This window comes from Octopus sinensis, unplaced genomic scaffold (genome assembly GCF_006345805.1).
Source record: "Octopus sinensis unplaced genomic scaffold, ASM634580v1 Contig08735, whole genome shotgun sequence".
Classification (NCBI taxonomy): domain Eukaryota; kingdom Metazoa; phylum Mollusca; class Cephalopoda; order Octopoda; family Octopodidae; genus Octopus; species Octopus sinensis.
In genome coordinates this window covers 215601-234378 of record NW_021831284.1, presented here as the reverse complement: position 1 = coordinate 234378, position 18778 = coordinate 215601, and the positions used below count along the sequence as shown (strand labels likewise).

The following is an 18778-nucleotide window of genomic DNA, read 5'->3' as shown; positions in this document are numbered from 1 at the left end:
CTTTTCATTTTGCGATTTTTTGGAGATCGAATTATATATTTTAATATCAAAAATTTTATTTTACAATTAAAAATTAATGCGATTTTTGGCATTGTAATTCACTTGCGATTATTTCAAATTCTGGCTCGTTAAGCTTATTGCTATTCTCATGCAATCCCCAAGATGGTCATCCGTTAAACGTGTCCTGTATTGAGATTTTATCATTTTCATACTTGAAAATGATGTTTCGGATAAATATGTGCTTCCAAAGCATGAAAGAATTCGTTGATACGAATCAATCAAAATTGGATATTTTTCCTGAGACATAATTTCCACATGTTGACATTTGAATGTAATTTTAAAGTGATGTCATTTTTTAGATTTATAATTTCTATTTGACTTTTTCTTCGATCAACGTCAAAAATCTTGCTAAATTCTTCTGAAATATTTTCGATGTCTACATCCATGAACGGAGAAACAAAGAAACTGCATAATATAGTAATTTTCTTGAAATCGCTAAATCTGTTATTAAACTCGTTCATTATTTTTTCTAGTACCATAGCAAATTCATTGACATAATGATTTTTATTCACAAGTTGTTTTGTGAATTCATCTTCAATGTTAGGAAAATGGGTAAAATTTTCTTTTCTGATTTGAGATATCCATAATTCCAACTTCATTATGAAAGCATTTATTGAACTGATCATATCGATAATATCTATTCTTTCCCTGTAATTCTAAATTGAGTTCATTCAGTTTGCTGGTAATATCGGTTAAAAATGCCAAGTTTATTAGCCAATCAGGATTTTCAAGAAAATGCCAATTCTTGTTGTTTTCTTTAGAAAATTCTTTAATGTATGATAATAATTCTCTGAAACGACTGAGAATTAATCCCTTGCTTAACCATCTTATGTCACAATGTAAAGGTAGATCGCCATAGATTGCATCGACTTGTTCTAGAAAAAGTCGAAATAATCTTCTTTGTAGGGGCTTGGCTCGGATGGAATTAATATTTTAACTGTTGTCTCCATAACATAGTTGAAATTTAACATTTTCCCACATAATGCATGTTGGTGAATGATGCAATGATATGATAAAAATTTCGGAAAATGTTCATCTTTCCGACAAAATGCAATAAATCCATTTTGATTCCCAATCATTGCAGGGGCTCCATCTGTTGTTATGGATACAAGTTTCTTCATTAACGGTAATAATTCGAATGATAACAAAAACGTTTTGAAAGAATTATAAATATTTTCACCAGTTGTTCTTTCTTTCATAGGTATAATAGCAAATAACTCTTCCTTGACAGTTAGATCATGGAAGATTAAACGGGAAAATACACATAGTTGGGCGATATCAATAGCATCGTTTGATTCGTCAAACTGTAGAGAAAAACACGAACATGCGTAAAGATCCTTTTTTAACTGCGAAAGAAGATTTTCAGAAATGCTTTCAGCCCTTCTGACAATTGACTGTTTTGAGAGCTGAAGCTCTTTGATGCAATTTGAAATTTCCTGTTTATTTTTCATACCATCAAATAGTGAATCGGCAGCTTCCAAAAAACAAGATTTTAAAATTCCCCATCAGTGAAAGGTTTTTTGTGTTTTACGAGGAGACGAGTCACTCGCAATGATGCAATTGTTGCAGATCTGGACGAATTAATAAACTTTTTCAAAATTGTATGTTGTGAAAAAAAAAGATTTTTTTAATTGTTCAACTTTCTCTTCCCGTAATAAGGAATTTAAAGGAAAGTGTTTGTTGAACTCGGGATGTAAAGAATTAAAATGCCGACAAAGATTTCCCCTTTTTGGTAATGAAATGATTTTATTGCATAGCATACATGTGCATTTTTCCATGTGCATCGTAAAAATATAGTCTTTTTCCCATTTGGCATTAAATTTATATGATTTGGACTTTTTGTTACACCTCATAACAAGACACGTGAAAAATACTTTAATATTGATAAATATTTTTTTTATAATAATTTAATACAAAAAAAATAATTAGCAATTTATATATCGAGCGATCGACCACGAAACATGCCGCGATCGACCGGTTGGCCACCCCTGTTCTACTGGATTCGAACCGTAATTCCCAGTTGCCCATTGTAATCACGGTAAGCTATCCTCGCCGTCAAAAATTAAAATTTATTTAATTTTTATTTAATTATTTCAATATTTTATTATCTTAAATAGTTATTTTTTCATGCTTATATTTTTTTGTTAAAATTATTTGTTGTTTTTTTATTTACTGTTGATGCATATAGATCTCCTTCATTTTTTCAAATGAAGATCAAAAATGTGCTATATTATTGACAGCTATTGAGGCCATCAAGTTGATGGTTAGTACTGCTGTTACAATCGAATCTATCTCCATTCAAATGGATAATCTAAGGTCTATTTGGTGGATTTGCATAAATTCATTGATTACTCAGTTATAATTGTTTATTTGATTGCCCGATTGTTAAAAAATATGCATTTTTAGATGACTTTGATTCGAGTTAGGATTTATTTTATATCAGTAAGGTTATTTGTAGTAATTATGCCATACAGAATAGCATGCTTTTTAGTATTATGTCTGATACTCACAAATAAATTTAAAGAACTTAAAGTAAGTATTAATTTATTAATCTTCTTTTTCTGGTGGATATATCCTCTATTCGCACAGTGATTCAGGTAGGCAGCTCGCCTCTTTCCTCTCTAGGTCCTAGCAGGTACTGACGATCTACGCTTATTTGGTGATAAAGTTCTTTTATTCTTTTGTCTAGTTTAAGGGTTCTTTTCCACGGTTTAACTCTGTTTTTATAAGAGACACTTATCTTACGGGTTTTATTTATAGTAAGTGATTTAATTTATGTGTGCTTTCTCTCGATAAATCAAAAATTATTAAAATTAATTAAAGTATTAGAGTTATTTAAATTCAATTCGAATATAATTCAAAAAGTTTAGAATGTAAAAATGTTAAAATCTCATTTTCCGGCTAAGTTTTTTCGTTCTTTTCGATTTTGCTTTTTAAATCTACAAAAAATAATTATTTATAATTTATAAAAATGTTTTGTTTAAATATTTTACTTTTCATAAGTAAATTCATAGGATTCTCTTCATTAGTTTTTTTCGGTGTACTTTCTATTCGATTTTTAATATTTTTCCAAGGCTATTAAAGTCAACTAAAATAATAAACTACCTCCTTGATGCATCGATTAATATTTAATTCGTGTTTTGCTTTTGCTATCTAATGATTTATATATAAGTCGGAATAACCTTATACATTCTAATGAAATTGTCCAAATTCGAAAAAATGGAAATCAATTCCGTCTTATTAGGAGATTCTCCAAAATATGAAATTTGTTTCTTTGACATTTCCTAAATTGGATTCATTTAACAAATACAAACATTTAGCTCGGAAACCTTTTCTTTTAAAGATTTAATTTCGTTGTCGTATTTTTTTATGAATTTATTTAAGTTATCTGAAGCTGACTTTGCGTTTATAGAACTTTGATTTTTTATGATATTGTACGATTTTTCAAGTTCTCCGAATCTAAATGAAATATCTTCAGTTGACGCTAAAGTAAAATAGTAATCACTACAGCCAGTATTTATGATTTCTGTCAAGTCTGGAAAATCTTCATAGAAAGAATATGCGTGATTAAACGATTTGTGAACAATTTTCACTAAATAGTCCAAAAGAGAATCTTGCCGATCAAAAGATTTTATTGTGTACAGCTAAATTTAAAATATATAAATTAAAACCTTGTCCAAAGATTTCATACGAAATCCAGATTGAAATGACTTTTTTCCAAAATTCATGAAATTTCCGATACACAATATAATCTGAATTGAATTAAAAATTATTACTTTCATAATTTCTGCTAAATTATGTGATTTTCCAATTTGATTCATATTCTTTTTCATGCTGGAGATGCTCTGAAAAGATATAATTATGTTGCTTTACTTTCAATAAAGTTTTAGAACTATCTTCAAAACTAGACATAAAAAGTATAGATTTTATTTTTATCTCCAAATTGTTTACTTGAACAAACTAGAAAATATTTTATTACATAAATTAAAAAAACCTTAATAAAAAACTTTTCCTGATCAGAAAGTTTAGAAATAGTAGAAGGATTTTCGATATAGGATTCGAATAAAGATTTCTTAAAATAAAAACAGAATCTAACCTCTTCATCAGTTGGTATGAGTTGGGGTATGACCTCAAGGTGATCCATTTTGATGTAATTCCAATCAAAACTTTAATTAAAATAATCAGAGTACTTATTAATTGCTCTAAAGTCTTCCTCCAACTGATTCGAAAGTGACCTTTTGGCAATTTCTTTAAAAATAGACAAAATTTTACCAACCAATGTTTCGAAGTCTATCTTTCGGAAGTATGTTACTTTTTACGATATTTTGATCCTTCTTTGATTCTGTCTTGATTTCACCAGCCTCTTGGGCATAAAACAAATCGGTAAGGCAATTCAAATCTATTTTCTACAAAGATATAATTTACAATCCAAAATTACTTTATAAAATGAACTTTCATCGATTTTTCCAAATATTGTAACAACATTCTCTTCATTAGTAATATCATCCCAATGAAGTGGTTTCATTGATTTTGATGGTTTCGGTACTTTATCATTAATTATTATTTCTTTAGGAGTTTGAATTATTTTTAATGGATCTGGTGGCAAAGGGACTCCAGGGACACAACTCATTTTTGGAGGAGGTGGAGGAATAGGTGTTGTTCCATTTTCGTTAGAAGAATCTGGAAGTTTTGGTTGAAGTGGTGGGGGAGGAGGTGGAACAGGAGAATCTGAAGCCTTAGAAGAATCTGGCGCCTTTACAACAAACGGGGGTGGAGGAGGTGGAACAAAGGCGTCGTTCTTTGAGTCAAAAGAAATGATTGATTTCATCATTGATGAGCATGTTGATAAAGTATTCATATAATCACTAGCACGTGAACTTTTTTCTGAAGATGGGGCAGGGGGAGGTATTTTTTTACTGAAGATAATATTTGACATTTTTTCAGCGTTTGATGCTAAATTATTATATTTTAGGCGTTCAATACCAAAAGCAGGTCTGTGCTCTTGTTGACGTTGTTCTACTTGGTGTGATCTGCGGAGAGTTCCAGACTGAAAATGTTTTGATTTTATTGTTGTGTTTTGTAAACTTTGATTTGAAGGTAATATTTTTGGCTGTTTTGAATGTCTATTCAAAATTTGATCTACGCAAAGTTAAATATAAATCAATTATAACCTTTAAGTTCGTCAATTACTATTAAACACTAAAATAAAATTCATATGTATTTACTTTCAAATATTCTCTTTCAATGTTAGATATTTGTTCTTTTTGATTACTGACTTTCACTTGGTTTTTCGCAATGTATTCCCTTCTTTTATTATATTTAATGACATATGTCCTGAGACTACTTCCTGATGAAGCAGCCATACTCTAAATTATATTTAAAAACAGCTTTTATACGTTTATTTGTTTTTCAAATTCATTTATCCTTGTATAATATTGAATTTTGATTCTAGTAGAAAATAAAGCCTGCTCGTTCAGTATTAAATCTGCAAATTTGATTAATCCTTTCTAAATGAAGTTTATTTTTAACATCACATACAATATGATCAATTTCACCATGTTTTAAAACGTGACATATCACATCAAATCGAAATGAATCCAAATCAGCCTATATATTTAAATTAATTATTTTTAACTTCGTATAATTTAATGATTGTTGATGTTACAAAATGCGTTGCTTTCTGTTTTTTGCAAAGTGTTGTCAATATTTGTACCATAGATGCTGTTATCCTAGAACTTTAAAAAATAATCATATAAACCTTATGTTTCCTACCATCGTAAACTTAATGAAATTTTCAATTAAATTTGGCACATCTAAGATTTCCAACACATTTGACTAATAAAAATATCTATTTAAAAATTACAGTTTTATTAAATATCTCTTCTAGTGAATCTACGAGAATGCATATGCAATCAACGATTTTTTGATTTTTTGAATTTAAATTGGTGTTCAGAATATTAATATTTTTTTCCAGTAGATACTTTTGTGATTTGTTTGTTTGAGAAGCTTTTCTAATTTTAAGTAAATATTTATAGATACAATTGACTAATTAGAAAAACGAGAGTTTGTAATAATAATTCGAATCCGTTAGCCTCTGAAAATTCCTGGACCAATCTAAACATTTTAAGATCATTAGATTATATTATACGTTTCAATTTTGTTTCCAATAAGTTGTTTAAATGCCATTAAGTTGTTGTATAGTTTATCAAACGCAGATTTCTATTATTTAATTTTATCTGTGCCAATACTTTTTTAATCAAAATTGGTGAAATTTCGTCAATTATAAGGCCAAGTGGAATCTTAAATGAAAATTCCTTCTAATAAATAATAATTTAAAATCATTTACAAACCCGAATATTTGTATGTCTTTGCTCGATATAAGAAGAAACATTGCTTATTATTGTTGAGTCAAATGTCTAATAGAGTAAAATAAAGTCATATTTAAATTACTGATAGGTTTTTATTCAAGGAATTCGACAAATTTAATGAATTTAGAGAGATTCCACTCTTCAAAGAATTTCCTATAGAAGACATGTGTAAATCCGTTGTATCTGGTAATTTAAATCTTAAAGTTGCGCATTAAATTTTTCTATAAAAGACGACATTTTAAAATTTGAGTTTTTCGCTAATTTTAAACACTACTAGTCTTTTGACACACAATCTAGCATGATTAAGTATCTTCGTGCAGACATTGTTACAAATTCTCATCTAAAAAAATTGCATTTAGAATTAGACTAAAGTTGCTATTAGATATAGGAACTGTATTAAAAACTGAGGAAGTAGTTAACGGAAGTATTATAAGTCATAGTCGGATAAATGGACACCTGATTTAAAAATATAAACAAAATATATAAATAGTAATTTTATGTCACCGGTTTGTGAGAGGACCCGATTTTGAAAAGACCACCCAAAAAATTGCATAAATCATTTTATTTTATCTAGAAAATAGTTATAAAAGAAATTAGACCATGTTTAAATAATTTCTTCCTTATACAATGACAAATTTTTAAATAACTAATTTCATTTGATTTGTGGCTAAAATATTTAAAAAAACATTCGATTTTTTATTTAATGATTTTAAATCAAAATATGTTTAACGAAAAAAGAAAATAATTATATAGAGTCTCGCAGACTTGAAGGTCAGTCCGACGACGACGCGCTGCAAATCGAGAGGCAGTTCTTGCGGAGAATTGAAACCGAGACGCGCTGAAAAAGCAAGCTCGTCGCACTTCCGGTCATTAGTCTTCAATGCGATTTTTTCGCCCACCAGCCGTAAAAACTTCTCAGCCTCCTTACCGACCATGCCAGTGGTCTCGAAGGAGACGGGCACAAACTTATAAACCTCCGAAAGCTAAGCGTATTTAAACAGTTTCTTTTCCTCCGCAAGCGCGCAAGCATAGCCGGGCGAGCATGCCGTCCTGGACAAAAACGTCTCCGACAGAGAATCCACACAGGTCACGCCCCAAACGAGAGACCTATTTCACCTGAATAAGACGTTTTCCATCACCTCGTAAGAGACCAACCGGTTCCAGGATAGACAGGAATCCCGCGGAATCAAATGCCCTCTTAATCATCTCATTAAGTAGAGGACAAAGCGTGTAATCCGTTCGAAGGGATCATAAAACGACATCGGCAACGGTTCGGTTGGCATATATCAAGTCCAAGTCGAATACACACTCCGATGCGAACAGCCTCGTCTTCTAAAAGTAGACTGTTGGACGCCAACGGGAGAGCGTACTAGAATCTACATTTTTTTTCCTAGAATCGCCTTGATAAGTATCATAAATTGAATTGTGAAGATTATAATGTCTTTGACAGAGAAGGTTTTTGACGATTTTATCGTTGCATGACATATTAAGCAATGTACTTTTATATTCTTTTGAATCATAAAAAACTTTCCTCCCATTCCCACAAAAACTTTCTTTTTTATGTATTAATTCTATTTAAAACAGAAAGAAAATGAGTAAGCTATATAGCAGAGACAAAGACGCAGTGTGCGTTGCCGCAATCAACAACCCGATCTCATTAATGAACAAATGAGTGTCGTTTTCCGCGGCTCCAGGGCAATTGGCAAAACACGATAGCAGTCCGCTAAGGTTAAATGCTTTTCCAATTTTATCTTTTCGGCGTAGTTTGCAGCCGAACGAGGGTTCGCAGCGGAGGAGACGATCCTCAACTTTGAAAATGTAACGACAACAGTTACATCCCACACATGGGCTCTCGCGGACGAGTAATTAATTGGTTAAATCTAAAAATTATTAAATTACTAATTACCTCTCCACTTGGCGTGGTCTTCCACAGAAAATATTTTTAAAAAGACTAAATATTTCTTTTACAGGCTCCTAACAATGAAGCAGAGTCAATACATGCACAATGATCGGAGTCATAATTTCACTGAAAGCAGAGAAGGCGTTAATCCTCACGTGCAATTAAGAAATTTCAAAGAATGTGCTTACAAGTCTTAGTAGTGTTGTAGTCAAATGACTAGACAATGAGTATATAAGGCACGTTTGGAGTATTTCTTCACCCAGTTGAATGATCTAATGATTTCTTGATTCATCGGTTGAAGCACAGTAGTCGTGTTTTTTGGCAAATATAAAACTTCTATCATACTTAATTCGTTTGTTATTTTATGAGAAGGACAATGGTCTACAACCAAAAGTATCTTCCTTTGTTTTTGTTTGAGAGTTTTATTCTAATTATACAAGCATTCATTAAATATTTCTACGTTCATCCAACCCTTTGAAGAATTGTGGTATTGTAAATACTTATCAAGAGGACTGGCTGTACACACGTTTCCGGATCCAGATGGAACCTGGTTAAGCTTTTGAGGATTCTAACGCCCCTCTTCCTCTGTTTAGCTACGTGGTCGGCGTACGAACCACGGCAGTTGACTATTACTCCAAGGTAGTGTAGATTCAAACTCTTGGAGAGATCCATATCATAACCACTCATAGGATAGGAACATTTAGCTGCACAACGTGTTCCTCTTCGCATCCATGAAATGGTGCTCTTCTCGGGTACTATGGTCAAGCTTTTCTCAGCAGTCCACTTCTTTAAATCGACAATGTACGACTTCAGTCGTCTCCAAGACTGTGATATCCTTTTCGAGGTATCCATAATTAGGATATCATCAGCGTATTCACAATAATCTCAAAAGGCTTTGTATGAATCTATTTCATTTTCAACGACATGATAATGCAAGCCAGGATTCAGTTCTCTTTTTGCAAATAAAACTAAATACAGAAATCGCCTGAATCCTAGACATGACAAAATGAAAAAATTTGACAAAATCATTAAAAATAAACATGAACAAAGAAGGCATTAATTGTTTACTTTTGTTCTTGTGTTACTGTATACTTTTGTTAATTTAAAATTTGTTGAGTTTATTGTTAAATTTTTTATTTTCTCTAAAGGCTGCGGGCTTTCCGTCAACACTTGAGCCTGTCGGATTGGACCGTGGAGACGGCAAGTGTCTCGTCTACGTGAATCGATTCATTCTCTCCATCGACAATCATGTCATCTGCCACTTCCCCCGGGTCCGCTGCAGAAAAGGCTGATACGGCCAAAACAAAAAAATACCAAGAACTCGGACGCCGCTTTATATTTGCACCAATCGCACTGGAGACATCGAGGGTCATCGGGCATCTAACCTCGGCCTTTATCAGCGACATCGGGAGAAAATTGGCCCATAGGACGAAAGAGCCACGCGAGGTTTCGTGGCTATTGCAGAGGATATTCATCGCCATTCTCCGTGGCAACACACATGCGGTACTTACCGCAGGAGGGCGCGTGCTTTGGCCCCTTCGGTGATTTCCTTTTGTTCATTTCTAACTTAATTTGTTTCATTAACAACAGAAAAAAAACTTTCTGTTTGTTTCGATTAATAAACTTCTGGTACGCATTAAAAATGCATTCAATAGCCTGAGGAGAGATGTGATTTTCGAAGCCTGCTTAGAAAGAACCCCCAATATTATCATCTTGGTTCACTTGGCATATGGATCAAACAGCTCTCTTCTTTTTGGAGATGAAATCATTAAATTGTGCACAAGAGTTCAGCAGGGCGACCTTATCGGTCCACTGCTGTTCGCCTTTGGTATTGACTCTGCCGTTGCAAAGCCGATTTGACTTTTAACCTGTGGTATCTCGATGATGCAATCATCGGGGGATCCGCTGATACTGTGATTGAGGATATTTCCGACATAATTCCCACCCTTCGTGAAATCGGACTAAAAGTAAACGTCAGCATGTGTGAGCATATAAATATCTCTTGTTTGCCCGAAAATTCGGTTTCGCACTAAACAAACTGAAACTTTGCCTCTGGGGCGGACAACCACACCCATTGAAGATGTTCTATTCCTCCCCACGCCCATGGGCCAAATCCAACTCAAGAGGTCGCTATCTGAGAAATCCAATTAGGTCACTGATTTTACAAATAAACTCATGCTGCTTGATACTCACTACGGATTTTTCATGCTCAGAGTAAGCCTTATACTGGCAAGAATTCTATACTTTCTGCGAATATCAAACTGCTCAATACAATTTGAAATGCTTTAATCGCTCGATACTTCTTCGAAGTTTGCCGCTGAAAAAATTCTAAACATGTGCTTTGATGACGCTGGATGGACTTTTTGCAAGTTAGCTCTACGCCTTGGTGGAGTTGGACTACGTTCGCCACTGGACATAGCTCTCCCTGTCTTTCTCTCCTCACGCGTCAGTTCCCACGTTCTCATCACCCAAAACCTACGTTACTCTTGCGGATTGGAAGAGGACTGGGTTTTTTCTAGAGCTTGTGAACTTTGAAAGGGATCTGGATTGGCCATTCCATCTAAAATTTCAAGCCAATGTGAATTGGATGATATCTCCGGCAAAGCTAAAATGGAGGCAATCAGACCTACATTGGATCAGCACCGCCTCGCTTGTTTTGGTGCTGCTGCTAGACCTGAAAGTGGTGCGTGGGTTAATGCCCTTCCTACCTCCCAGTCTGGAACTTTTCTTGATAATGATTGTGTGAGGATTGGTGTAGCAATGCGCTTGAGACTTTAGAGACCGTTATAGTTGTCAGCTCAATCACTGGGTCATTATCAATTAGCGAGTAGGCTTGAGATGTACAGTTAGTTAAAAAGATTGATTTTCTGAAAAGGGTTAAAAGGCCGCCGCCATTTACAGAGTTTGGTCTGTCTCGCCGGATCTGGCAGACGATTTTTAGATAAGAGCTTTGTTTCTTGCACCAAGACAATGTCCACATCATACTTATCCATGAAGGAACAGAGTTCAGTAGTCTTGTGAGTGATTTAATTTAGGTTTTCTAGCAAGATGAGGTTTTTTACTCCAGAAGCATGATTTTATTCGATGTCGTAGGGAAGGAAAAAGGCGAGTTCGGTTTACGAAAGAAAAATTCATGGGAGCAAAGAAATCGGGACTGTTCTAATACCCCCGAAATCACGGAAGATATCCGATCTGACAGAGGGGATTGTGGGTCTTTTGGTAGTTAATCTGACGAAAATTTAACATTTACCATAATGAGAAGGTTACCAAAATCAATAAATTAATAAACATACGACAGTGTTTGTTCCCAGGGAGAGTTAATCCGACGAAAATCTAACATTTGCCACTATGAGGTGTCCAAAATCGATACAGCCTGTAATTGCTTAAATGTCGTGTTCGGATGTTTACGGTATTTACGACTTGTATGATCATACATTTTTCTCCTCATTCTTTTTATAAGAATTATTACATTGGTTATAGAAATAAACTATTATAATTTTAAATTTAAACTTAAAATATAGATTTAATATTTTTTTATATACATAAAAATCAGAAATTTAATGTTTTCTATTCAATTTTCTTAACATTTCCCCAAGTCGCAAGAATGTTAATGTCGCAGCAGTTTTATAGGTGATTGCATTAATTTTATTCTGATAATTTTTTCCTGCCTCAATTTTTAAACTGATTATGTCATTGAAATCAGCAATAAATTGTTTTTCCAGCTCTTAAATATAAATGAAAAATTTTTCTATAAATTGAACTAATTTTGTAATTTTTAAATGATCTATGCTGTAAAAAAACTAGGTGCACTTTTATACTTTTGGAAAAACTTAAATAAAAACAGCTATGTTACAGAAAATAAAATTTTATTACGAATAAACAAGTGTCCCAGGACTAATTTGACCCACTGTATATTTGTTTTATAGTTATTAATTTACTAATTAAATCTTTCAAATCAACATATATATTCAAAAATTTCGATTATATATGTTACATGTGTTTGATCCATTAATTGTTAAACAAGAATTTTCAGAATCATTTTGTGATCCGTTAGAAATTGAATCATAAAATTTAGATTTTGCGTCTTTTCTGTTTACGTTCGTTTTGTTTGTTTGGTACTCAATCATTTCGGTTTCTTCGTGCATTCGCAAATGTTTTCGGAGAGAACTTGGATGAGTATAACTTTTCTTGCATTCTTTATATTTGCAAAAATATGGTCTGTCGGTTGTGTGAACATGTGAATGTTTTTTCCTGTCTGAACTGTTTGCAAAACGTCGATTACACCCATCAAATGTACAAATAAAAGGTTTTTCTCCTAAATCAATATTGAAAAAAAATTCACCTGTATGAGTTCGCTGATGGATTTTTAAATTTTCAGACCGAGCGAAAAACTTTCCACAACTATTACAAACAAACGGTTTCTCGCCGGTGTGAACCCGAATATGGTTAACGAGCTTGTATTTGGCTTTAAATGGTTTGCATGTTCGAGTACAGTCAAGCCACATACAACAATGCTCTGTTCTATCTGAACCACCAACATGATCTGCGGTAATATGATGAACAAAATCATTAAGTGATATAAAAATTTTCCCGCAAATATTTTTGGAATAAATATTTTCATCATGTTCTGTTTGCCACTTACAAACATATTGATTTGAATTCATTACAAATTGATTTGAAAATGTAGGATTTGTGTAATTTTGATAGTTTATATTTCTATCATAATTTGTGTTTAAATATGTTGGGGTTAAATTAGTGCAACCCGCTGGTTCAATATACTGATATGGATGCTGTTGGAATGTATTTTCGATAAATGAGCACGAAGATACATAAGGTTGATATGAGTGCATATGCTCATAGTCATACTTAGCATGAAAGTCGGGAATAAGATAATGGTCTCTAGAGAGACCATATGGTTCAATAAAATGTTGTTTGTGTATATAAGGAACTATATTTTCGTTACCATTCACTTCGTAAAAATCATGTATTTTCGAGTTTGAAAAATCAGATTTTTCCATATTTCCTGAATTCTATAGTCATTAGCCAAATTAAAAAAATAAAAACTAAATCAAGATTGCCCTTTTCCGGTTATAGGAAACGCACTCAATAATCAGTATACTACTTTAGGTAATTTTAATGCGGCTAGTCTTTATCTTTTTAGGTGTTCTTCAAATTATTGGTACTTTAAAATCATAAAAAGTCTATATCAAACGACGCGACATTATAAACACACACTCTACTTAACTATGAAAATACTTATAAGTCTTAAAAGTCATATTTGCAGAGCAAAAAGATAATATCGCCTAATTTTTAATAAAATAGAATCTAGCTGTGCATAAACTAATGAATCGTTATATAAACATTGATGCAAACCCCTGCTGCTCTGCCAAATCATATTTACACTAACTTATTTCGAATGAGAACTTAAACGGGAAATCAGCAAGGTACATAAAAACAATTGAATCTTACTGTGCAATGATTAAATCTAGAAATAGTGCAGATTAACGTTAAAAATTATGTATTATATCTTTGCGGAGTTAGCGCGACGTCTGGGAAAAGTATAATTTTTTATCTTAAATCTAGAATATTTTAGATATTATAGTTTTTATCAAAAAAGTTTCTCATTAATACTAGCTATCATTGAGTTTGATGTTTTTTAAATATACTTTTGTACATCAAATCAATATAAAATAGATTTAATTTAAATACCTGCATATTTTTGTTCTCATGGGAGATATAATATAGTCTGGGAAGAATTTGAATCTTTAATTTTAATAAAAAATCAAGTTTAACCTAAAATATAACTATTGTGGTATTCTTTACAATGATATTCGTTCGATCTACATTTATCTAATGATATCAGCTCATTGTTTTTAACAAAATTATCTAAGAAAACAATGAACTCATCCGTAATTTAAACAAGTTGACATAATTATAAAATCAGTTCAATAAGAACAATAGAAATAATTTTTTCTTCATAATTTGAAATCCATTTCATTTTCTGGTGCTTTAATATAGCTTTTTAAATAGCAAATCGAATGACTTTCTTACTTATCTGGACTACTGTCAAATAGACATGACATTAAAATTATGATTAAAGGTTTCCGCTCAATTATTGAAAACAGGAAATCTACAAATTAAAAAAAGACATTACCGGATGTAGTTTTATTGAGAACAGCACGTGATTTATAAATCATTTTAAGATCTTGAAAAATATTATCATGAAAAAATTCTATTTTTTTCATAAGGAAAATTAATTAGAAATCTTATAGGAACAAACATGTATTTTGATAAATAGAAACAAGTTTTCATTAACCACAACTTTCTTTATAATTCTTATAAACTGTCGTAGTTGTATTCTTTAAATTTAATTTAATTTTATGATTAATTAAACACATTTTATTTTTTTGAGACATGTCAGGTTTATTATTGAAACAAATCTATTGTTTTTGACTAGAGATTTTATTGAATTAATTTATTCATTTTCGAAGTGGAAATTAAATAAGTGTCAAGAAGGTTGTTCCACTAAAATATTCATAATTTTTAATACATTTAAATTGTTTATTAAACATAATTGATACTTTTCAGGTGAATTTTGTTTTAATGTAAATACTTGAGATTGCTATCAAAATTGGAACCATGCTGAGCAAATTGCTATACTTGTATAATATATAATTATTTCTATGTACTTGTTCCATGTCAATCGAAAACATTTAATATACTTTTTAATTATTTATTTTTTCAAAATAACACGAAATGCCTATTTCACGATCCCCTATAATGGAAACACTCAAGAAACTTCCCATTAACTACCAAAAAGTCATTTACAATGAAATTAACTAAAGTAGTTCACAGCTATTACTTTCAACGAGTTTTTCATTATTTAATTCTACGTCTAGATGTGAAATACTAAAAATCGAAATATTTTCTTATTGTTAAAATATGAAACAAATAACAATATACAGTAAACTTTTTTGAAGGTTTTTGATTTAAATTTAAAACAGAAGAAGAAAAAAGGTCATACTGCTCCAGCGGATAGAATTGCTTAGCTGTTCTCTTAATGACCGACATTGAAAGAAGCTAAAACCAAGACTATCGGCTGGACAATAAAGTCTTTGTTAAGTTTTTGGTATTTAATTAGTTATGCCTTTTCGTATGCTTTTGCTGCTGACCCCGAATCAGAGACCGAGTTAACGAGATTAGACTGCGAAAAAGTGTCGGTATATGCACAGTCCCATGCTAGACATTTATCCTTCAAGAAAGGGAAAAAAGTTACTCCATCTGGGCGTTTTCCATCTTTGAAAAAGTCCAGTTGAGCTGGAATGCCCTTCGGTTACCAATTTTTTACGAAATTTTCTGATTTTATTAGAAATTTGCCAATTCCGAAATTTGCTATTATTTGTTAGTCTTTAAGAAAATTACTATAAATTAAAACAACAAAACTATTTTTTAGTACTATGCCTTCTTGCGATTCTAGTGGTCAATGCTGGACTCAGTATTTAACTAAAAGTGTAAATATTGCGTTATAAGGATGACAACAACTTATAATCAAAGAATTCCCAATAAAATTTTTTTGTTTAAATTGAACATTTGCAGTTATCGTCATTTTAAAGAGTTTTGAATCAATTCTGGAACAATTCAAAGAGCTAAAGTTTCAAAAACTTTTATAGGTTTTACTCAAATTTATGAAAAGGCGTGGATTTCGGGTGAGAAAATTATATGCACAAATCGAGGGATTCAAGACATACTTCATTTTTTAGTTTAAATAAATAAAATGAAGAGTAAAAACATAAACGTCATTTTTATTAACTACAGAAAATTTTAAAGCAACGAGGTTTCTGATACTTTCCAATAATAAAGGGTATTTGTTTGTCTGCTTCACTCATATTCTTGCAAAGAAACGCAGTAAATGCTAAAATGTGCACATTAATCCATTCTGAACAAGCTATCTTTTGATGAGCTGGGTCACTTGATATAGAAATAAATTTAATTAGACACTGAGACGTGGTTTGGAATCCTCATAATCATAAAAGATTTCACCAGCTATCTAAAATAAAATCATATTGATTTTTTTAAATATCTTTTTTGAAATCTAATGAGTGTAATAGAACCAAACTCAAAAAATCCGTAGATAACAAAAAAGAAAAAAGGTAACACGGCAGAGCCAAGTTTTTGCAGAAGCGGACAGACACGGACCAGATTGCCACCCATGAATTTGGTGTTTAAGATTAATCAGATCAAATCCATTATTGTATCATCGATGGCTAAAGGACGATCGCCGGTTCGATAGCACGGTTAATGACAAAATATATAAACTAGTCTGAAAATTGGTAACAAGTTATTCAGGAAAAAAAGCGTGGTTAGAAAAACCAAACATGCAAATTCGCCTGCAAATGTACTGATTTTTTCTGAAGAGTTTCCAGGATGATAATTTTTTGGAATGAGCTAATCGGATGCTCGAGCAAGTTATTTATCCCATTAACCACCTTAGGCGGGATCCAAATGCTTATGGCCTCATATTATTGAAACTTAATCGGGGTTCTTTTGAAAGCAGTAGTTTCAAGCGAAAGCAAATCCCGAAGTGCCCTAAAACCTTTGATAATGTTCGAAGCAAAAATCCAAAGCGCAGATGAAACGTCTGTCGATTAAATATAGATTATGGGCATATTTCCAGGAGTTTAGTTTGGACAGCCGGCTACATTTTTTTTTTTAGAAATTAACTACAATATTTAGAAATTGAAACTAACTACAATGATCCTTTATCTCTTGAACCATTGATTTATGCGAAGTATACTGATGCATCAGTTATCAGGTTTGAATTAGCTTTTGACAAACAAGTTTGAAATAAAATAAACATGCAGTACACGCACGGACTTTTTTATGCATTTTCGCATTAACAAACAAAAAAATGAGAGACACTGAAATTGAAAAAAACTGAGTTTATACGATTTTTTTAAAGGAAATTAATTTATTTATAAAGAAAGGACAAGAGAAAAATCGTCATTGGCAGATAGCCAGAGTATTGCCTCTGACTATGCTATAGATATTCGTTCGATTAAATACCGGTACTCACACGGGTCGCCGGTAACCCAAAAAGGTAACATTTGCCACCATATGAAAATAACCAACATAGACAAATAAAATTGTACGACACTGTTTGTTCCCAGGCGGTCACCCAGCCAAGTACTAGAACAGCCTGTAATCGCTTAACTGCCGTGTTCGGATGGGAACGGGTATTTACGACTAAGTATGATCGTACTCCAAAAAGTCTATATGAGTAGAATAAAAATTTATGAGAAACTGAGAGGGCGATATTATAACAGAAGAATGGACAAAAGAATAATTAAATTTAGATAAACTAATTAATTTTGTTATATAATATAGATTTTTTTTCATTCAAACAACAATGAACTATTGTAGCCCCTGGCTGATTTTGTCTACATTTCTTGAGAACTTACAACGAGGCCAGAATACTGGGCTTAAAACGATAACCGGATGTTTAAGATCTTCCCTATTGATCACTTCTATTTGGAAACAAAAATCCTGCCATTTGCTGACAATTTTGAAATGCGCGGGCTCAAATTTTTGGATGACTCATAGCCTGTTTACCACCCGGCACACAATCTTCGCAAATCCGCAAACAAAAGAAAAATACGTGCTACCTGTGTTGATCTGGAAAGAACTCTGGCGAAAATCATCTTGGAAAACAGAGAAAAAAATATCGCCATTAATACACGACTTTATTTCTATGAGGACCACCCGGAGACTCTTACTGAACAAAATACCTCAAGTACCACCCCGGAAATCGATGAATCATTATTGCCAAGAAAGAAACATGTGATTCTCCAAGACTTTGCGGAGATCAATCCTGCCTTTGACGGTATTACATGAGAAAAAACCAGAAAGAAGTCCCTGACAACGTGTGTAACTTTAATACGATCTCCGTCCATCACTTGTTCTGTCGAATTTCTTGAAGTAGTCTTAACTGTTTTCTGTGGAAAGAGTTGAGCTGTTTTGGTTCTTTAGCTGCTAGATCCCATGTCTCCGCGTTGTAGAATAGGATTGTTTTGACAAAGGAGTTTTACAGTCGAATTCGAAGGTGGGTTCCCATGTACTTGCGTCTCATCCAGATCTTCCACATTATTTTGAAAGAGGAAACAGCCGGGACTTTCATTCAAATAACGTCCTCTGAGTTCCCAAAGAGAAATCAAACTTTCTTGCATATTATCTACTTGTCATATAGTAGTTCTTTTTGTTTTGTCTTGGTTTATTACCAAAGACCAGTCCTTTGACAAATGAGGGTTTCCAAGAAGTGACTACTCTTTGGACATATTTTAAGAGCCTCGCAAATGACGCCAGCCAATCAGGCCATGGAATTTTACTTGTGCTTATAACATATCGTAGCCGACAAAGAATAACATTGACGACCTCGCTTGACCATGAACTCAAG

General features: G+C 32.5%; 2 protein-coding genes and 1 non-coding gene across 3 annotated transcripts; all 3 read right to left on the bottom strand.

Annotated features, from left to right (window-relative positions):
* Positions 1–278: 278 nt before the first annotated feature.
* Positions 279–686, bottom strand: LOC115227900. Its single transcript, XM_029798607.1, has one exon. The coding sequence runs from the start codon at positions 684–686 to the stop codon at positions 279–281; it is 408 nt and encodes a 135-aa protein (XP_029654467.1).
* An 11610-nt stretch (positions 687–12296) lies between these two features.
* LOC115227918 (zinc finger protein ZIC 4-like) lies at positions 12297–13346 on the bottom strand. Its single transcript, XM_029798623.1, has one exon. The coding sequence runs from the start codon at positions 13344–13346 to the stop codon at positions 12297–12299; it is 1050 nt and encodes a 349-aa protein (XP_029654483.1).
* Positions 13347–17470: 4124 nt separating this feature from the next.
* LOC115227946 lies at positions 17471–17589 on the bottom strand. The gene has a single exon (XR_003883177.1). It is a non-coding gene; the product is annotated as a 5S ribosomal RNA (ribosomal RNA).
* Between the last annotated feature and the right edge of the window lie 1189 nt (positions 17590–18778).

Coding starts and splice junctions, on each gene's coding strand:
- LOC115227900 (XM_029798607.1), bottom strand. CDS start 686: ATGATCAGTTCAATAAATGCTTTCATAATGAAGTTGGAATTATGGATA.
- LOC115227918 (XM_029798623.1), bottom strand. CDS start 13,346: ATGGAAAAATCTGATTTTTCAAACTCGAAAATACATGATTTTTACGAA.